This window comes from Paramisgurnus dabryanus, chromosome 21 (genome assembly GCF_030506205.2).
Source record: "Paramisgurnus dabryanus chromosome 21, PD_genome_1.1, whole genome shotgun sequence".
NCBI lineage: Eukaryota > Metazoa > Chordata > Actinopteri > Cypriniformes > Cobitidae > Paramisgurnus > Paramisgurnus dabryanus.
Genome location: NC_133357.1, coordinates 5,150,800 through 5,173,968, shown reverse-complemented (window position 1 = coordinate 5,173,968; position 23,169 = coordinate 5,150,800). Strand labels below are relative to the sequence as shown.

The window sequence follows — 23,169 nt, the reverse complement described above, 5'->3', positions numbered from 1 at the left end:
TTTACTGATCAAACATCTACAGAGCTTCTGGTTTCTGTCTGTAATGAAGACCAGACAACATCAGTGAATCTGCTGGACTGTGGGATAGAAGTGAAACAAGAAGTCACAGAAGCAGATGAAGGTTATTTGATTTATTCAGGTATGTACAGTTTTTTTCCTGAATCAAAATTAGTCTTTGGTGGTGGTTGTTGAACATGTTTATACACTCACACACATTAAAAAGTACCTCACCCATGTGAACAAAGGGCCCACAGTGCTTTCAACTGTTTTATATGTAAATAATACATAATTACACCCAAAGTATTGTTAGAAAAACAGTGGTCTTTGTGAAGAATTTTACAAGGCCATGCATTTATCAGACACATACAGTTGCTGGTCATATAATTAGAATATCATCAAAAAGTTTATTTATTTCACTAATTCCATTCAAAAAGTGTAACTTGTATATTATATTCATTCATTACACTCAGAGTGATATATTTCCAATGTTTATTTATTTTATTTTGGTTCTTGAAGCACTGTCTCCAGCTGCAGTTCACTCTTTGTGAATCTCCCCAACATTTTTAAATGGGTTTTGTTTCACAATCCTCTCCAGGGTGCGTTTATCCCTCATGCTTGTACACTTTTTTTTCTACCACATCTTTTCCTTCCCTTCACCTCTCTATTAATGTGCTTAAACCAAGAGCTCTGTGAACAGACAATGACATTTTGTGTCTTGCCCTCTTTGTGCAATGTGTCAGTGGTCGTCTTTTAAAATTTCCTGTGAAAAAACTGTGCTAATTAACAAATCCAGGTGATTGGAACAAAAAACTGGACCTCTGCTTGTGACTCTCTGTAGACCTCTCTTGGTAGACCTGATTTGTACACCTAGGTGTGGTTTCCCAGACAGGGATTAGCTTAAGCCCAAGACTAGGCCTATGTTTTTTAGGAAATATAACTAGTTTTAACAGACATGCCTTCCTAAAAACATTACTTGTGTGCATTTTGAGGCAAAATAAATAGCACTAAAATATTTAAGATATGTAATTGTGAGTTGTTTTTAGTTTGGACAGCTCTTACATTTATTTTAGTCTAGGACTAGTCTAAAGCCTCCTAGTTTGAAATATAGTTATGCTTTGTTCTGGTTTTATCTCACTCCAGTCTAAACTAATTTTTTATATGCACTTTACTACACAATGTTATAAATAATACACACACATTTATGTAATATTAAAGACATGTTTACATGTGTATATAAATTTTTATATTGATTAAATATAAATACTTTATATTTTTTTAGGGCCGGGACTCGATTAAAAAAAATTAATCTAATTAATTAGAGGCTTTGTAATTAATTATTCGAAATTAATCACATTTTAATCACATATAAATATTTGACCTGAGAACATTGAGAAGTTATTTTTCACATGGATTTTTAGTATACCATGAATAATGACTGAATACATAAGCTTAAGCAACAAAATAATGTTTATTTTTGTTCAACCAAGTCGTTGTACTCTGAGTCGGGCTAATGTCCACGCTAGCTGCTATATGTTTTGCATTGAGATGATACTTGAGGCTCGATGTGCTGCGGTGATATGTGAATTCCTTGTTGCATAGCTTACACACAACCATGCTCTTATCGACGCTTACATCCGTTCGTTTTTTATTTAAAAATAATCCCATCCACGGGGTCAATCAAAGCGATCTCATCAGCTTCTTCGTTCATGTTCACTGTGGTTTGTTGTTGTCTGAAGTCATGAACGCTAGTTGGTGCTCCAGTATAATCGGTCCGCCGAAACTCATCCAATGAGAAATGTTACCCGGTGCAAAAATAAGTGTGATTACAATTCGTTAAAATAAATTTTTTTTTATTATACATACATTTATACACCGTATACATGCATAAATGATGCGAACAAAATAGTTTATTATGCAAAAGATCGCGAATAATCGTTATGCAGCCCTATTTGTGCAGAATTTCTTGGTGGATTTGTTTACTGTCAAATTCTTCATAATGATTTTCTCTGTTCATTTTAGATCAGAAAGTGGTAAAGGAGGAAATTTTACAACTCAATAAAATGGAGGAGAAACCTCATCATTTGATACCCAATGAAGAATCTCTGAGCTGCTTAAGTACTGTGCAGAATTTGTCACAAAAGGCAACAGTCAAGGATGCTCTTATGTGCTCTCAGTGCGGAAAGACCTTCACCAAGAAATGTTATCTTAATCAGCACATGAAAATTCACACTAGAAAAGAGCCTTACAGATGTGATCAGTGTGGAAAGAACTTCATTCGTAAGTCTGACCTTAATGGGCACATGAGAATCCATACTGTAGAAAAGCCTCACACATGTGATCAGTGTGGAAAGAGTTTTAAGAATAAATGGCACCTTAATGACCACACAAGAGCCCACACTGGAGAAAAACCTTACAGATGTGATCAGTGTGGAAAAAACTTCATTCGCAAGCCTGAACTGAATAAGCACATGAAAATTCACACTGGAGAAAAACCTTACAGATGTGATCAGTGTGGAAAGAGCTTCAGGGGTACGTGGAACCTTAATCAGCACATGCAAATTCACACTAGAGAAAAGATTACACAGTGTGAAAAGAGGGCCATTGGTATGCTTGATCTCAACGGGCACATGAGTATTCACACTGGAGAAAAGCCTTACAGATGCGATCAGTGTGAAAAGAGCTTCTTTCGGAAGTTCCATCTCAACAGGCACATGAGAATTCACACTGGAGAAAAGCCTTACAGATGTGATCAGTGTGGAAATAGCTTCATTCGGAAGTGTGATCTCAACAGGCACATGAAAATTCACACTGGAGAAAAACCTTACAGATGCGATCAGTGTGGAAAGAACTTCATTCGTAAAACCCATCTCAAGAGGCACATGAAAATTCATACTGGAGAAAAGCCATACAGATGTGATCAGTGTGGACAGAGCTTCCTTCGTAAGTGTGATCTCAAGAGGCACATGAAAATTCACACTGGAGAAAAACCTTACAAATGTAAGCAGTGTGGAAAGAGCTTCATACGTAAGGCCCATCTCAAAAGCCACATGAGAATTCACACTGCAGAAAAGCTTTAAAAAGCACCTACTCTCCTGACTTGCACATTTAAAGAGTTCAGATACAAAAGCCACCAAACGCCACCTCCATCAATTATGAGATAATTATATTAACCGAATGCTATTGGCAAGTATTATATGGCAAGGATCACTAAATACTTCTGCTTGGCTTAATCCCAGCCTCAGGCCATTCAGAAATAACAGTTTGTTGGCAGAATCCATTAAGAGTCTGATAGAAATTAACACTGGGTTTGCAAACCGCTCACCCGCTGACTAAAATGATGGCTAAACAGGTAGTCACACTACACTTTTCATAACATTGACTTCCATTCATATGCATGCTAGTGCACAGATATTTTGCTGCATACCAAAGTTCAAGTCTGGTGAACTCTGTCCTGCAAATTCGTATCACAGGGAGATATATGACCAGAAAAAAACAGTTGTCCTTACCATTTTCTTCACTCCGGTGGCACAGTGCAACCCGCGGTGGTTAATTGCAATCTGCGGTGGTGTGCACGTCAAAAACTTTGAAAAATATAAAGTACAATCCAGCAGACTCTGTGTTAGTGCGCTATTTGCAAGGGGAGTGATGACTCGCTGGCTTGGGGGCGGAACAATGAGGCAAGTTATTTTCTCTCGGACAAGGTTGCGAAAAAGTATCAATCTGCACTACCAGTACACCATCAGTGTTGTTTCATGGATAGAAGTGCTACAATAAACAAGCACATAGGCACCAATCCCATGGGTTCTCCAGGACTCTGCTCGAGCACCCACCGAAATGCCCAAGTACATGGTCTCAATTGCTTCACATTTGCTTCACATTTTACATTTAAATTTAGGCATTTAGCCGATGCTTTTATCCAAAGCGACTTACAAAGATAAGGAAACAATCAAGTCATTTGTCATAAGGAGGCAATAATACAAGAGGTGCTTATAGCAAGTTACAAGTTTTTACAATCCGGAACAAGAAAGTTAAGGGAGAAAGAGAGTTAGAAGAGATGAAGAGCGGCGTTACATGAGCCCTTTTGGGCTCTTGGAAGATGAGTCGGGCTGCTGCGTTCTGAACCAGTTGGAGTGATTTGATGCTCTGTGCAGGAAGGCCAGCAAGGAGAGCATTGCAGTAGTCAAACCTAGAGATTACCAGCCCCTTGATCAGGAGTTGTGCAGCATGCTCCATAAGGCAGGGGTGTATCTTCCTGATATTATATAATGCAAATCGACATGATTGCGCTTGTCTTTGCAATGTACTCAGTGAAGGACAGTTAAACATCAAAGATTACGCAGAGGTTTCTGGAAAGAGTAATAGTAGTGTTGTCCAGTTGATTGATAGAGCATGCTTTTTCTTGGGTTTTTTTTCCTGAAATACCAGCAGCTCCGTCTTCGCAAGGTTCAGCTGGAGGTGGTGTTTCTTCATCCAAGCCGAGATGTCGGCTAAGCAGGCTGTTATGAATTCTGCTATGGTGGTATCGTCTGGGTCAGGGGTAGGCAACGTCGGTCCTGGAGTGCCGATGTCCTGCAGAGTTTAGCTCCAGCTCTAATCAAGCACACCTGAACAAGCTAATCAAGGTCTAAAAAGTCACCTGAAACCTACATGTAGCCAAGGTTTTATCAGGGTTGGAGCTAAAATCTGCAGGACATCGGCACTCCAGCACTGACGTTGCCTACCCCTGGTCTGGGTGAAATGAGAAGTTAGCAGTGGTAGGAGAAGCCATGTCCCTGTATGATAGGTCTTAAGGATGTTGTGTAGATGGAGAAAAGTAGTGGCCCAAGCACTGATCCCTGAGGAACCCCAGTGAACATCTGGTGGGCTGTGGACAACGTGGCCCTCCGTGACACCCTGAAGGATCTATCAGACAGATAGGATCTAAACCATTGAACAGGAGTACAAGTTATCCCTAGCGACGATAGGATGGCTAAAACCAAGTGGGAAACGTGACCGCGCTGCTTTCATCCTCTTCAAAGAGTTTGGGCACTCCAGAGCTCCTGGGTTGCCAAGTAATCTAAGCATTGCTTGAAGTTTTGACAAGCACGCACCGGCGGAAAAGATATCGGTGCTTATAAACACGCACGTTTGTTAAGAAACATATATCTGATCCCCTCTCCAAACACATTCAATAACCACCGCTGTTTATTGGTGCACTACCATCCCTGTGGTTAAATACTGTCAATGTCACAACCCTAGTCAGGGCATGACTTTTCTCTCTACTGCACGTGTAAGGTGATGCCAAACCCTAACAAAAGGTATTCGTAAAACTGGCTGAATCCACAGGGAACCGTTTATCAAAGACACTACATTCTGGTGATAAACTAAAAAGATCTCATCAAGCTCATATCTACCTCAAAGACAATCACCCTTTTTTCTAAAAGATCTAATCAAATTTACATCTACCCCCCAAGACAGCTACCCTATGGTGTGGGGACAGAAGAGTCACACACTACCACACTTTCTCGTCCCCCTCTCCTCATTTTCTCAAAGCAAACTGTATATGGCAGGGATTAGCAACTGTGGTCCTGGAGGGCTCCAGAGTTTAGCTCCAACTTGCCTCAGCACACCAGCCTAAAAGTTTCTGGTATGCCTAGTAAGACTTTAATTGGCTGCTTCAGGTGTGTTTAATAATGGTTGGCGCTAAACTCTGCAGGACACCGGCCCTCCAGGACTGAGGTTGCCCATCCCTGGTATATGGTATGCTACATTCTGCATACACACAGTATCTGAAACTGGTCTTGTTTGGTGTCATGAATTATGAATGGTTTCAATGTAAGTGGTACAATTTGGTTAATTAATATAACAACAGAATTCAATGTTTTAGTGTGACAATAAAATAAGTAAAGTAAATTTAACCTAATGTTGGGAGACACCTCCTACCTTACCATGTTGACCAATCACCCACTGTATGTATATTAGTTACAGTATCTTTGATACAGCATCATGTATTTTTATTTATTTTTGAGGAATCTGTAACCAGATCTTCATCCTTTACAGGTATGCAATGGTTTTTCGTTTTATTCTTTCGTATTTTAATCGGATTGTGAATTGGCTTCTGAATTATGTTTTCCTACCTGGTTAATAAATTGTTACGTGTGCATTCATTCTAATCTGCTCTGTATTATTGACTCTTCTAAGTTACTATAAAGTATTATGATATCCTTTGTTACCATAAATCTATGACCGGGGTATAAATTCATGCTATTTGTCTATACCGCTGAACTATGTCCAGCAATTACATTACTATAGGCAGGCTATAGGAGATAAGCCTGGACCTCTGATCATAGCCCGTACTTTAAGTTGTTGTATGGCATATGATTCGCTATACCAGGTTAGGCGGTGCTAACTTGGACCTCTGGTCATAGTTTGAGTTCTGTATTAAGTTGTTTAGGTAGTTGGCTAGGGTTGCGTAAGTATTTTTAATAAGGGCACGCCAGCACGGGGCAGTTGCTTCAACCATTTCCTCTGGTTACACGGATAGACTAATTATTTAACCCTAACTAAGTTGTGTGTAATTGTGATTACTATAGGCAGGCTATAAGGAGATACGCCTGGATCTCTGGTTATTACCCCTACTTTGATTAAGTTGTTGTATAGTATATGATTCGCTATACCAAATTAGAAGGCGGTAGTTTGAACCTCTGATCATTTTATGGGTTTGTATCAAGTTGTATATAGATGGTTACAGTGGCTGGTGTTGCCTGACCTCTGGTGTGGTTGAGTTTATGTTTCAGAACCCACACAATGGCTGGTATGACATTGGTAATCGAATGAACGAGTTCAATGTAAACATGAGTAAATAGAATGATCAAACGTTTATCCAAATTCTACAATTATATCTATGTGTTCTTTATCTTGCGTAACGTTAAATCGTCATCTGCAAGCACAGGAAAAGACTGAACGCCAGTGACCCTTTTGCCATGATGTTTGGTTTCCGCCATTGGGCCAAACGGATGGATATAGATTTTATTTTTCCCCTTACACACGCTCTAAGCGATCCCTATCATATTCACAGTAACGTCCAAAGAATATTTGCATCCTAAAACTCTAGTGTGCCCTCCTCTTATATGCTTATGTAGTATTTTGCCGTAGACTTATATTCTAAGTATGGTCCACTTTTTATGTGTCCTTGAGGGTCCGCGTACAGTGAGCGTGACTAAATTTTCATCATCGTATACAGGAAAGTTTAGTATGTAGCAAAAAATAAGCAAAAAATACTTACAAATTCTTGATCGATGAACTAAACCAGACTCTTCTGACGACCAACGTTCACTTGATTTTTTTACATTTTAAGCACAGTATTTGTTTATTAAAAAATGTTGTGCTGCTGACATGCACGTGCAGATCTCACATGAATTCTCTGTAAATGCTGAGGTCTTGAGTTATTCACTTGACTGAACTTTTAACGAATGTGTAAACTGTTAACGGTTTCTCCTTTAAACTAATAAATACCGTGTTGGATATTGGTTGCCAACCCTTACGAAAATTAACCATGGTTTTATTGTGGTAAAAGTGTAGTAACCATGGTTTCTTGGTGTATTGATTACTATCGGCAAAACCATGGTTTTACTACACTAACTATGGTTTAACTATGTTTTTTGAAAACCATGATTGTCAAAACCATGGTTATTTTGTAGTTACTATGGTTTTACTGCAGTAACCATTGTTTTTTGGTTTTAACTGTAGTAAAACCATGGTTAATTTTCGTAAGGGAAATTATAATAACTAACTGTTGTAAATCGTAGGGATGTGTGTGTAACTATGGTAAATGACTGTTGTCAAGCAGCTGTTGTGTCACGCTCCCGTCCAGCAGATGGCGCAAACGAACCGCGTGTTACATAAATCAACAGAAGAAGAAGAAGAGAAGATCACGAGCCTCAGTAAGTGTTGTTTTGTGTAAAAAAAAAAAGTGTTGTTTTGTGTTTGCTTTTTATTTGTGTGTGAATAATGTTTGTAACTTTATGGTAAACAAAGTTTTATTCTCGTTTAATGTAAATTGCCGTTGATTTTTTTTTACCAGGCAGAGTTATTTCTGAAGTAAGAATTCGTTCTTGATTTAACCCTTGTGTGGTGTTCGGGTCTGTGGGACCCGTTTTGAATGTTTACTGAAAGAAAAATTATGCAATTAATTGTTGTTTCAACCTCAGATTCATTGGCCTTGTCTCATTTTCTATTAAGAACATAAAAATAAACAACTTTATAATGACTGTACACTGTACACCCCCCTACACATTTATATTACATATGTGGTGTTCGGGTCCACTGGACCCGGGGTTAATAAAAGTGTAAAAATTGAATGTGCTATGTAACTTTACTCTGTTTTTCTCCTACCTGGGACTCCTGTGAGTGCATGAGTGTGTTTGTATACATGTCTGTACATATGTGATGGATGCATGTCAGAGTTTTCTCCTTCTGCTTTTGCTGTAATGCCGCAAGGATACAACATGTTATATGCCGTGCATGAACATTTGTCTGTACCTACTGTCCCAAACACTTTACCTTCTGTCTAACAGGAACCATTCTACATTTTACCATTATAAAAAATCCATAGTTTTATTGTAGTAAAAGAGTAGTAATCATGGTTATTTGGTATATTGATTACCATTTGTAAACCCATGGGTTTACCACAAAACCTATGGTGTGTGTACCTGCTATTTATCACGTTGTGGGGACCAAATGTCCCACAAAGATGTGTGTGTGTGTGTGTGAGAGAGAGAGAGAGAGAGAGAGAGAGAGAGTGAATAATAGAGAAAGTAAAATATTATCCATGTATTTTCATCATTCTAAGTTGTGGCCAATAGCAACACATTGTACTTCAATGTGTGTGGACCAGATGCACACAGTATATGTGTATAAAATGCAAGAAATGCATACACAACACAGCTACACATTAAAAATGTGCTTCTTATGTGTTGTGTTGGCTGGCATGAACAGGTTATGTGTTTAGTGTGGATGATGTCTTATGATACGGCATCTGTTCAGTTTGGGGCCTGTGCTGTGTAGACTGACACAAATGTGTACAATTTCAAAAAGTTCAAATAATTAAACATCAACAGTGATGAAAAACTTTGTTTCATTTATACTTATTTAAGATAAATATGATTTTCCCCCCAATATCTGGATCAGAATAGAATTTCCTTCTTTTATTTCATATTACCACAAAAACGAATGGCACTTTAGTTTATAAATAGTCCTCTACCAGTGGTAAATGACCAATATTAACCATAAATTCTGTCTATATTACTTGCAATAAGGCTAAAGTAAACATCTGTAAACAATAATACATAAATTTGTATGACTGCATTGGTTTAAGATACTAATAATGCTCTGGGTCCACCAGACCCACAAGCATCGTCTAAGTAACAAAAATATGAACACCACACAAGGGTTAAAAAAGTTGCAGTTGTTTATAATCCTATTGAAATTATGTTTTTGTGTGAATATTATAATAGTGATGTTTTTGTATTCAGATGTTCATCATGAGAGATCAGATGGATGCGATGTGCTGTAAATCAAAGCTCAGAGAGAGAGATAAACCGAACACAAAGGTTTGTAAAGTTAAAGAGCCCCTATTTTACATTTCATGATTTTAATGTATTACTTTTTTTGATGTGTAGTGTGTCACACCGCACTAGCAAAGTTTATCAGATTGGTCATCTGCATTTTCTGGATGAGATTCGGGCTTGTATTGATGTGGTAGTAAAGATGATATTAACTTCTGTTGGTAAGGAGCGCAACATTTCCATCACTCGTTTGAAGTATTCCACCAGTAAGAATACACTGGATAGCTGGCCATTTGGAGCACACACTATACAGAATGATTAGCTTTGTAGAAATTAACATGTTTTAGAAAGGTGGGGCATAGAGAAGAAACGATAATGTACAATATGAGGAAAATAATGTTTTTTTTTACCATAAACCATGCAAAAACATTCACCAAATACACAAAATAACTCTTTTTAATAAAGGCTCTTTAAAACACTTAAACACTCTTTGTCGTCATGATTGAGGTTTTTGTGTTTAGTGTTGAAATCTCAGTGAATGACACAGTATTGATCCTATAGTGAAAGTACATCATCACAACCTGTTTAAACAGTCATTGGACCAATGTTTTAGTCTCTCCTAAGTGGAGTGTGTATACAATGAAATGTTCAACCAAAATAAAAAGTTGAGTCTTTAAATCCTTATCGACATGGGACATTACTTAGTAAGAGTTTATTTTCTCAATCTCAAATTTATTACAGTCACTTTTAATGAGACTGCCTGTTTGTCTGCCAAATGTAAAGATATGCATTGTTGCTGTACATAGTAAACATTAAATTCACAGTTTTTCAAATATAAGTGTGGATGAAAGTGTTTACATTTACTACCGTAGATCTTTCAAATATAAAACTTCTGTCATTTGGTTTCATTTCTTTATCTATGAATGTTACAATGAACTTCACATTAGTTAAATGTATTAAAGCTCTGTTTTTTATTCTCTGTTTGTTTTAATGTTATTTCCAGGATGTATCTGTTGTCTCTCTCTGTGACTTTACTGATCAAACATCTACAGATCTTCTGGTTTCTGTCTGTAATGAAGACCAGAAGACATCAGTGAATCTGCTGGACTGTGGGATAGAAGTGAAACAAGAAGACACAGAAGCAGATGAAGATTATTTGATTTATTCAGGTATGTTCAGGGTTTTTCCTGAATCAAAATTGGTCATTGGTAATGGTTGATGAACATGTTTATTCTGGGCGATATATATCGGGGTATTGTCATGCATGTTTCATCAGTAAAGCCAGTTCCTTGATTAGTAGTAAATCACTGTGCACCTGCTTTAAGATGGAGCGGCTTTTACTACACAGAGCCGTTGTTCACTGACAATCAGGGCAATTTTGCATTAAGTATCGAGGACGTATCGTCTGCGATAATTCATGCGATATGGCCAAGCTTGTCAGTGAACAACGGCTCTGAAAAGAGGATATGCATAGATGTCACTTTCCATGTGACCATGTGAGAGCTCGCCCGGTTGAGTGGCAAAACGTTCAACAAAATAGAAAGTAAAAACTCTGCTTGATAGTGACTCTAGCAATTTGTCAACCCCCCTGTGGTCTGTGTACGTTGGGATGAATGACCAATTTACTTCTCCTTTCTGTGTATTTTGGCAGTTTGTAAAACGATAGCTCAGAATTGTTGTTAATCTATTAGTACAGTTTATCGCACAAAAGCTTTTTTTGTGTTTTCTCTGTGTTTTCGCTGATGTCATGCTGTACTCAAATGCTGCCGCTCTTTCTTTTGCCACTCACTGGGCGTAACCACAGTCCCTCTCACCGACGGTGACATCATGTGCATACCCTCTATAGTGAATGCTGTCCCTCTGAAAGCAGGTGATGGCGATTTACTACTAAAGTAACCGGTTTTACGGATGAAACGCGCATGAGAATCCCTCGATATATATTGCCCAGCCCTATATATCACATTAAAAAGTACCTCACCATTGTGTACAAGGGGCCCAAAGAGTTTACAACTGTTTTAAATGTATACATTACATTGTTAAACCCAAAGTATGGTTAGAAAAACAGTGGTCTTTGTGAAGAATTTTACAACCTCCTCCACATTGTAGAAAGTCCATGCATTTATCCAACATTTTTTTAGACCAAATTAATAACACACTGTAACCTGGATGCTGCAAATCATTTTGACAGGTACAGTTCAATATTACACAAAAATTTAATTCATAGGGGTGTCACGATTCTCCAAATCCTCGATTCGATTACATTTTCGATTCTAAGGTCACGATTCGATCCGATTCTTGATTTTTACATATTTTTTTGAAGACAAAAATGATATGCCATTATTTATTATTATTATTATTATAGTTTAACATTAACATGCACATTGCACAACTCGCATGAGAGTTTGTGGGCTTCACTTAACGCGAGAGCTTGTAGAGAGAGGATTCCTTCTTGCACGCACATGGACTTAATGCACATGGACTTAATGCGCGTGTCTTGGACTCATAACATCTGAAATAAATCCAGCATCATAAGCAGCTGCGCTTCTCTCTGTCTCACCTGCACGTGCACGCGCTCGCGAATCTGTCCGAAGTCTAAACATAAACTAAAGTAGTAATCCTTATGTATTTGTTCAGTTTTATGCGTTTCATGCGAGCTGAGGCAAACTATCCCTTTTTTTTCAAATATAATCCGCTGCATCTTTGTGCCTCTCTCTCTCTCGCGCTCGTGCAGAGAGCTGCGCTCTGTCCAAAGGCAGATCACTAGGTATTAATCCTGTTTATGATATGCATTTCAAGGAGTTGTAGCATGAGCATCCCTCGTGTTTAAAATATGATCGCGTTCCGCTGGACAGATGTTTTTAAAGGCATCTCTGAGAGTTTTTTTCCCTCTCTTGGCAAGCCGACCGGACGTGACATGGGGGCGTGGCAGCATCGGCGATCCCATTTTTTAATTCGAAGTTCGAAGCTGTGACTTAATTTCGATCGATTTCGATTTAAAATCGAAATCGTGACACCCTTATTAATTCAAATATGTATTTTAATAAAATAAATTAGCATTACATTACAAAATGATTAAATCAAGCGGTTATTTGTGACATTTCAACGTCTGATCTTAAAACCGAAGGGAAAAGAGTTTTTTTTAACTCACGGAAAGTCTGCATTCATTAAAAAATTATCAAATAAAATATTTAAAATCAATATTTAATATTCCTTACCTTAGTTATGAGGTAGCCGTGTAATAAGGGGGATAATATTCAGGCACAGGTTGTTAACTGTTATTGGCAAATGAGCTTGCTCAGGGTGATACAAGACCCTCTGCTTCGTGTTGGGTCCTGATTTCTGCGATAACAATCTGCTGCCTATAGATATTGTTTAATGTGAACAAGTGGGTAAAATGATTTTTACATCTATTCGTAGGAAATTCTTAACTCTACAAGATTCAGTACTCAAAAGTCTTGTAAACAAATGTTTAATGTGTGTTCCCTGGCAACTTCTTAGATATTTATTTTTACTAACCATGCAGAAACATAATTTACTTAATACAAACATGTACATACATATTTTTTTAGAACAGTTTCTGCTGAATACAATGTTGGCTGCATAACAATTAAAGGTGCCCTATGCAAATTCACGCGTTTTAGGCCATACATTTTTGTTTTGTTTCATACAGTAAACGTCTCCTCACTATCTGCTAGCTGTCTGTCCCCTGAACACACTGTAAAAAATCACGGTCTCTGTAGACAGCCCAGGCTCCACGATATAATACACGATGTAACTACTGAGGAGTCAAGTTTTAAAAAAGGAAAAATATCGAAACTCTTTGGTAATTTTTTTGCACGATGCTAATGGTCTAATCAGATTCAATGGATTGTGCTTAGCTATGCTATGCTAGTGCCAGACCCGGAGATCAGCTGAATGGATTCCAAAACGGTAAGAATCAAAATGTTTAACTCTAGGGGAGCTGGAAAATGAGCATATTTTAAAAAAGTGGAGTGTACCTTTAATATAAATACTTAATATATTTTTTTTCTTCAAATTATACATGAATGTGTGTATTTATATATACATAATTATTGTACACAGTACACATGCATATATGATGTAAACTAAATCTTTTATTCTGCAAAAGATCAGTCACGAATAATCATTATGCAGCCCTATTTGTGATATTAGACATTAATATGTTTTAAGAAACGGAAAAATGCCAAATTTCAGAGCATGTCAAAACTTCTCCAGGGCCCCAAAACACCCTCAGACCCCAGAGGTCTAAGTATCTGCCCTTTAACTGCCTTTTAAAACACAATTATAGTTGCAAAGTATAGTTGCATTTTTTACCGTCAAATTCTTCATAATGATTTTCTCTGTTCATTTTAGATCAGAAAGTGGTAAAGGAGGAAATTTCACAACTCAATGAAATGGAGGAGAAACCTCATCATTTGATACCCAAGGAAGAATCTCTGAGCTGCTCGATTACTGCAAGGAATTTGTCACCTAAAAGGAACAACAAGAAAAAGGCAAAAGTCAAAGATGCTTTTACTTGCCCTCAGTGTGGAAAGACCGTCAATACGAAAGATCATCTTCATCAGCACATGAAAATTCACACTGGAGAAAAACCTTACAGATGTGATCAGTGTGGAAAAAAATTCATTCGTAAGTTCCATCTCAGTGGGCACATGAGAATTCACACTGGAGAAAAGCCTTACAGATGTGATCTTTGTGAAAAGAGCTTCAATCGTCAGTTCCATCTGAACAGGCACATGAGTATTCACACTGGAGAAAAGCCTTACAGATGTGATCAGTGTGGAAATAGCTTCATTCGTAAGTGTAATCTCAACAGGCACATGAAAATTCACAGTGGAGAAAAGCCTTATAGATGTGATCAGTGTGGACATAGCTTCATTCGTATGTACCATCTCAACAGGCACATGAGAACTCACACTGGAGAAAAGCCTTACAGATGTGATCAGTGTTGCAAGAGCTTTATTCGTAAGTCCACTCTCACCAAGCACATGAGAATTCACACTGGACAATAGCTTTAAAAAGCCCCTACTATCGCTCTCTGATTTTCACATTTCAAGAGTTAAGATGCAAAAACCACCAAACACCACCTCCATCAAATATGAGATAATTATCTTAACCAAGTGCTCTGGGCAAATACTATACAATCACCAAATACTTCTGCTGGGCTTAATCCCAGCTTCAGGCCATTCAGAAATACCAGTTTGTTTGCAGAATCCATTAAGAGTCTGATAGAAATGAACACTGGGTCTGTAGTCCAACAGTTAGATGTTGATGTGGACATGTTACACATTTGCAAACTGCCCGCCCGCTGACTAAAAAGATGGCTAAAACGGGGCACAGATATTTTGCTGAATACCACAGTTCAAGTCTGGTGAACTCTGCGAATTTATATCACCGGGAGATATGTGACCAGTAGAAAACTGTTATGTCATGGCTAGGGCAGTGACGGTTGTCCATTGCGCCACTGCGGTGCTGCAGTGCATCCCGCGGTGGTGTGCACATCAAAAAGTAAAAAAAAGAAGTACAATCTCGCCCAGCGAGAGTTCTTCGAGTATGTGTGAACGGCCAGCAGACTCCATGTTAGTGCGTTACTTGCAAGAGGGGGCAACTGAGTAATGACCCGCTGGCTAGGGGGCGGAACAATGAGGCAAGATATTCTCCCTTGGTCAACGTTGCGAAAAAGTATGAATCTCTGCACTCACCAAAATGCCCAAGTACATAGTCTCAATTGCTTCACATTTGCTTTACTTTTAGGCATTTATCAGATGTTTTTATCCAAAGCGGCTTACAAAGATTAGGAAACAATCAAGTGATTTGTCATAAGGAGGTGTCTATGGCCCAGTTATACGGCAGAGAGGTTTTGGGGAAAGCCCAGAGTATTTTATCGGATGATTCCCACCCTATGTTTAATGAGTTTGACCTTCTCCCCTCAGGCATTAGGTACAGGATCATTATTAGCAAAACAACTCGTTTTAAACATTTATTTTTCCTATCAGCTGTGAAACTTTAAATATGAGATAAGGTATTTTAAATTCCTTTGTGAATTGGGTGGATGTTTTGTGTTTTTATGTTCTGTGTGATATACTTGTATGCTGCAACAAAATTGCCTTCAGGAAATGAAATAAAGTTGAAGTGAACTGAACTGAACAAATTACAAGTTTTCACAATTCCTAAACAATACCTGTTAAGAGAGAACATGACCGTCCGCGTGCAGCCCAAAATTTGAGACCGCGCGGACAGTGCGCGGACAGTCCGCGTACGACAGCGCATGCGCGTGAAAATATTTAGACAGGACACTCCACTATAAACAATTATACAAAGGAAATAGACAGCATTTGCACACACACTATCGTTTTTCTTCTTTAACTTTTACTTCTTCCAAGAACAGAAAGCTGTGGAGCATGTTTGTTTGATTCCTGTTCTTTGTTGTCTTCTTGTTTGTTCTAAACTGTGTTTGCAATGGTGGATCAGTTACTTTTCTTCACCTATCCTAATGTTTTAATGTACTGTACATGTCGCCAAATCAGTGCTGCCCTGAGAGCCTGTTAGACTAATAATTTGAATAAGAAATCATTTGTATTGCGTGTAGTGTCGAACGCGGCCATCCGCGTGTAGCCGCGGGGACTATACCCGGAAAGCTGCGCGGACGCGTGCGCGCGCGAGCCGGACGCAGACGCGGAAAAAAGTATACCCGGCCCTTGATACCTATCATATTCGCCTTAACATCCGAATAATTTTTGCATGCTAAAACTCTAGTGTGGCCTCCTCTTAAGTGCTTATGTAGTATTTTGCTTTAGACTTAAATTTCAAGTATGGTCCATTTTTTTATGCATTTTTTTTATGCATCCTCGAGGAGCCATATACAGCGAGCATGACTAGTCTAGTATGTAGCCCAGGAGATGCATTGCGTCTGTGTACCCTTACGAGTAAAATAAACTTCGCAGGGCTGTGCATTTGTCTTCCATCATTCAACTTTGGTCCCAGACACAGCCAGCACGTGGGCAATGTAAGCCAACCTCTCATCTGCGCTACTTTGTTGGCATCGGTTTGGTGTGTCGTTGTCCTTAAGAAGTAACAACAGCCAACTTGACCGATCACAGCGTTTCAGAAGAAAGGTTTCATAGAGTCTGGAAGTAACATACTGGAAAGAGAAGCTCTAGAATAATGTAAAATATTTGAAAAAAAAATGTGACGACAGTGTTGGGCAATCAGAGGTCGATAAATAAGAGGTTTGTGTACTTTAACTTTACAAGATGATCCTAACGTCTCTGCAGTTTGGAATCAAACCTTTAAGTTCACGGTGTGATTGACTTTGAGGTTTTACTACAGCCTTTTTCTTGTTTTTGTATTTTTAAATGATTTGGATATATTTTATTATTATAACGTCATGTAAAGGTTTTTTGTTTGAAATTTTGTATATAGTTAACGCTGTTATGTATTCTCAGGAGATTTGATTCATTTGAACGTATTGCTGTCACTTTGGCATTATCCACTGCTTTGTTTAAAAAATAATTGTACAATAAAGCTGAAATCCAACCTGAATGTTGACATTGACAAAGGAGAATAATGTACAATCTATCACTAGATCATCAAATCTTTATAATAGTATTAGTTTATTTTACATTTATATATTTTTAACAAAACCTTTGCTCTCTAGAAACCATTTCAGTTGAAATTTAAGTTCAAGTATACCTGTAGAAATACCAACAGGACATGTATGATAAAATTTGGTCATGTTGAACAATAACAGGAATATCAAAGCTTGAAAGTAAATTGTTTTTGCAGTATTGTCTATTGAAAAATTCAAAAGTGGATAGAAAGCAACACCAGTCCCCGTCCTCTGTTGTCACGGCTGTTAAGGCAGTCACAGGTGGAGCTGATTTTCCTATTGAATGTAAGAATAAACATAAGGCATTTTTAATTCTATCATGACCAAACTTTAAGGAGCGGTTTCCAGGAAAGGAATTAGACTAGTCTAAACTAAATGTAAGAACTGTCCAAACTGAAAACAACTTGCACCGACATATCTTAAAATTCATCAGTGCCTTTTGTTTTACCTCAGAATGCCACAGAAGGCATTTTTGTTAAAACTAGTTATATTTTCATAATTAAACTAAGGCCTAGTCCTAGCTTAAGCTAATCCATGTCTGGGAATCCACCCCATAATAAATTAAACTATGAAATCATAATAAAGCCTAGTTTAATTTATTATGGGGTGGATTAATTTCCAGTAAGCTTTTTGCTTCACGTGAGCTTTTTGCTGACTGAATTAAGCAAAAAATACTAACAGATCCTTGCTCGATGAACTAAACCAGACTCTTCTGACGACCAACGGTCACTAGATATTTTAACATTTTATTCAGAGTACTTGTTTATTAAAACATTTTGTGCTGTTGAAATGCACGTGCAGATGAATTCTCTGTAAATCCTGAGCTCTTGAATTATTCACTTGACTGAACTTTTAACGAATTTGTAAAACAAAAACTGTCAGCTGTTTCTCCTTTAAACTAATAAATACAGTAATGGATATTTCGCTTGGTTGCCCACTTATGAGGTAACTGAGGTAAATCGTAGGGATCTGTGTGTAACTATGGTAAATGACTGTTGTCAAGCAGCTGTTGCGTCACGCTCCCGTCCAGCAGATGGCGCAAACTCACCGCGTGTTACATAAAACAACAGATGAAGAAGAAGAGAAGCTCACGAGCAGCTGTAAGTGTTGTGTTTGCTTTTTATTTGTGTGTGAATAATGTTTGTATCTTTGTGGTAAACAAAGTTTTATTCTCGTTTTCAATTTAATGTTTATTTTAATTGCCGTTGATTTTTGTACCAGGCAGAGTTTTCAGAGTTGTTTCTGTAGTCCGAAAGGTTTTGTTTCTTGATTTAACAAAGTTGCAGTCGTTTATAATTCTATGGAAATTATGTTTTTGTGTTAATATTATAATGGTGATGTTTTTGTATTCAGATGTTCATCATGAGAGATCAGATGGATATGATGTGCTGTAAATCAAAGCTCAGAGAGAGAGATAATCCGAACAGAAAGGTTGTATAAGTTAAAGAGCCCCTATTTTTAATTTCATGACTTTAATTTATTCCTTTTTTGGTGTGTAAGTTGATTGGCAAATTTGATCAAAATTGTCATCTGCATTTTTTTGATCAGATTCGGGCTTGTATTGATGGGGTAGTATGATGATATTACCTCCTGTTGGGAGCTTTCAAATCTTCCAAATATGTTAATGAGCGCCACATTTCCATCACTTGTTTGAAGTATTCTGCCAGTAACAATACACTGGATAGCTGGCCATTTGGAGCACACACTATACAAAATGATTAGCTTTGTAAAAAATTAACATGTTTTAGAAAGGTGGGGCATAGAGGAGCAAAAATAATGTACGGTATGAGGAAAATAATGTGGGTTTTTTTACCATAAACCATGCAAAACATTTGTTTTTCACAAAATAACTATTTTTAGAACGCAATAAAGGCTCTTTAAAACACTTAAACACTCTTTGTTATCATGATTGAGGTTTTTGTGTTTAGTGTTGAAATCTCAGTGAATGACACAGTATTGATCCTATAATGAAAGTACATCATCACAACCTGTTTAAACAGTCACTGGACCAATGTTTTAGTCTCTCCTAAGTGGTTTGTGTATATAATAAAATGCTTAACTAAAATAAAAAGTTGAGTTTCTTTATATCCTTATTGACATGGGACATTACTGTTACATTAACAGTAAGAGTTTAGGTTTTTTCAACCTCAAATTTATTACAGTCACTTTGAATTACTGTGTCTGTCTGCCAAATGTAAAGATATGCATTGACTGTACATAGTAAATATTAGATTCACAGTTTTTCAAATACAAGTATGGATGAAAGTGTTTTTGTTTTCATTTACTACTGAGTAGATCTTTCAAAATATAAAACCTCTGTCATTTGGTTTCATTTCTTTATCTATGAAGGTTACATTTACCTTCACATTATTTTAAATGTTTCAAAGCTCTGTATTTTATTCTCTGTTTGTTTTAATGTTATTTCCAGGATGTATCTGGTGTCTCTCTCTGTGGCTTTACTGATCAAACATCTACAGATCTTCTGGTTTCTGTCTTTAATGAAGACCAGAAGACATCAGTGAATCTGCTGGACTGTGGGATAGAAGTGAAACAAGAAGACACAGAAGCAGATGAAGGTTATTTGATTTATTCAGGTATGTTCAGGGTTTTTCCTGAATCAAAATTGAACATGTTAATTCTAGGAATGGGCGATAACTATTGGGGGATTGTCATGTGTGTTTAATCAGTAAAGCCGGTTCCTTGATTAGTAGTAATTCGCCGAGCACTTGCTTAATGATGGAGTGGCATTAACTACACAGAGCCGTAGTTCACTGACAATCGGGGCAATTTCACATTAAGTATTGAGGACGTATTGCCTGTGATAATTCATGTGATATGGCCCAGCTTGTCATTGAACAACGGCTATGTGTAGTAAATGCCGCTCCATCTAAAAGCAGCTGATGGTGATTTATGTCTAATCAAAGAACCGGCTTTACTGATGAAACACACATGATAATCCCCTGATATATATCGCCCAGTCCTATTATACATTGTCCATTACATATTGTTTAATGTGAATGAGTGGGTAAAACGATTTTACATCTATCTGTAGCAAATTCTTAACTCTACAAGATTCAGGACTCAAAACTCTTGTAAACAAATGTTTAATGTGTGTTCCCTGGCAACTTCTAAGATATATATATTTTTACTAACCATGCAGAAACATAATTTACTTAAAAATACAAACATGAACATACAAGTTACATACATATCATTGTAGCACAGTTTCTGCTAAATATAATGTTGGCTGCATAACAATTAATCGTGACTAATCATTTGCATAATACATGGTTTTGCTTACATCATATATGCATGTGTACAATAATTATGTATGTATAAATACACACACATGCATGTAAATATTTAAGACATATTTACATGTGTATGTAAATTTTAATATTGATATTAATATAAATACTTAATATATAAAATGTTTTTATTAAAGATTATACATAAATGTGTGTGTATTTATATATACATAATTATTGTACACATGCATATATGATGTAAACAAAATCTTTTATTCTGCAAATTGTGATATGAGCCATTAATATGTTTTAAGCAACTAAAAAATTTCAGAGCATGTCAAAACATCTCCGGGGCCCCAAAACACCCTCAGACCCCAGAGGGTTAAGTATCTGCCTTTTTAAACATAATTATAGTTTTCAGTGCATTTTTCACCATCACATTCTTCATAATGATTTTCTCTGTTCATTTTAGATCAGAAAGTGGTAAAGGTGGAAATTTCACAACTCAATGAAATGGAGGAGAAACCTCATCATTTGATACCCAAGGAAGAATCTCTGAGCTGCTTGATAACTGGCAACAAGGCAACAGCCAAAGATGCTCTTATTTGCCCTCAGTGCGGAAAGACCTTCACTAATAAATGTCAACTTAATCGGCACATGCAAATTCACACTGGAAAAGAGCCTTACAGATGTGATCAGTGTGGAAAAACCTTCAATCGCAAGCCTGACCTGAATAGGCACATGAGAATTCACAGTGGAGAAAAGCCTTACAGATGTGATCAGTGTGGAAATAGCTTTATTCGTAAGTCCCATCTCAACCGGCACATGGGAATTCACACTGGAGAGAAGCCTTACAGATGTGATCAGTGTGGACAGAGCTTCATTCGTAAGTGTAATCTCAACAGGCACATGAAAATTCACACTGGAGAAAAGCCTTATAGATGTGATCAATGCGGAAAAACCTTCAATCGCAAGCCTGACCTGAATAAGCACATGAGAATTCACACAGGAGAAAAGCCTTACAGATGTGATCAGTGTGGACAGAGCTTTATTCGTAAGTCCCATCTCAACCGGCACATGGGAATTCACACTGGAGAAAAGCCTTATAGATGTGATCAATGCGGAAAAACCTTCAATCGCAAGCCTGACCTGAATAGGCACATGAGAATTCACAGTGGAGAAAAGCCTTACAGATGTGATCAGTGTGGAAATAGCTTTATTCGTAAGTCCCATCTCAACCGGCACATGGGAATTCACACTGGAGAGAAGCCTTACAGATGTGATCAGTGTGGACAGAGCTTCATTCGTAAGTGTAATCTCAACAGGCACATGAAAATTCACACTGGAGAAAAGCCTTATAGATGTGATCAATGCGGAAAAACCTTCAATCGCAAGCCTGACCTGAATAAGCACATGAGAATTCACACTGGAGAGAAGCCTTACAGATGTGATCAGTGTGGACAGAGCTTCATTCGTAAGTGTAATCTCAACAGGCACATGAAAATTCACACTGGAGAAAAGCCTTATAGATGTGATCAATGCGGAAAAACCTTCAATCGCAAGCCTGACCTGAATAAGCACATGAGAATTCACACAGGAGAAAAGCCTTACACATGTGATCAGTGTGGACAGAGCTTCATTCGTCAGTCCCATCTAAACAGGCACATGGGAATTCACAGTGGAGAAAAGCCTTACAGATGTGATCAGTGCGGAAAAACCTTCAATCGCAAGCCTGACCTGAATAGGCACATGAGAATTCACACTGGAGAAAAGCCTTACAGATGTGATCAGTGTGGAAATAGCTTTATTCGTAAGTCCCATCTCAACCGGCACATGGGAATTCACAGTGGAAAAAAGCCTTACAGATGTGATCAGTGTGGACAGAGCTTCATTCGTAAGTGTAATCTCAACAGGCACATGAAAATCCACACTGGAGAAAAGCCTTATAGATGTGATCAATGCGGAAAAACCTTCAATCGCAAGCCTGACCTGAATAAGCACATGAGAATTCACACTGGAGAAAAGCCTTACACATGTGATCAGTGTGGAAAGAGTTTTAAAAATAAATGTCACCTCAATGACCACACAAGAGCCCACACTGGAGAAAAACCTTACAGATGTGATCAGTGTGGAAAAACCTTCAATCGCAAGCCTGACCTGAATAAGCACGTAAGAATCCACACTGGAGAAAAGCCTTACAGATGTGATCAGTGCGGAAAAACCTTCAATCACAAGCCTGACCTGAATAGGCACATGAGAATTCACACTGGAGAAAAGCTTTAAAAAGCCCCTACTATCCTGATTTTCACATTTGAACGCCACCTCCATCAATTATGAGATAATAAAATAAATTGAATGCTCTTGGTGTATGATATGATACATGTATGATACATTCATTAAATACTTCTAGTTCTGCTTGGCTTAATCGCAGCTTCAGGCCATTCAGAAATACCAGTTTGTTTGCAGAATCCATTAAGAGTCTGATAGAAATGAACACTGGGTCTGTAGTCCAACAGTTAGATGTCGATGTGGACATGTTACACATTTGCAAACTGCCCGCCCACTGACTAAAAGATGGCTAAACTGGCAGTCACACTACACTTTTTATTACATTGACTTCCATTCATACGGAGTCGAATGCATCAGACCGATAACACATGCTAGTGCACAGATATTTTGCTGTTTGCTATTTTGTCATTTGTAGATTTGATTCACTTGAATGTATTGCTGTCATTATGGCATTATC

The 23,169-nt window shown here is 37.7% G+C and overlaps 1 protein-coding gene across 1 annotated transcript; it reads left to right on the top strand.

Moving 5' to 3' along the window:
* The first annotated feature begins 12 nt into the window (after positions 1–12).
* On the top strand, positions 13–23,169 carry LOC135775182 (uncharacterized). Its single transcript, XM_073813052.1, has 7 exons — positions 13–139; positions 2,020–3,074; positions 10,549–10,714; positions 13,920–14,577; positions 18,182–18,275; positions 19,604–19,769; positions 20,896–23,169. The coding sequence occupies exons 2-7, from the start codon at positions 2,061–2,063 to the stop codon at positions 22,704–22,706; spliced, it is 3,909 nt and encodes a 1,302-aa protein (XP_073669153.1). The 5' UTR covers positions 13–139; positions 2,020–2,060; the 3' UTR covers positions 22,707–23,169.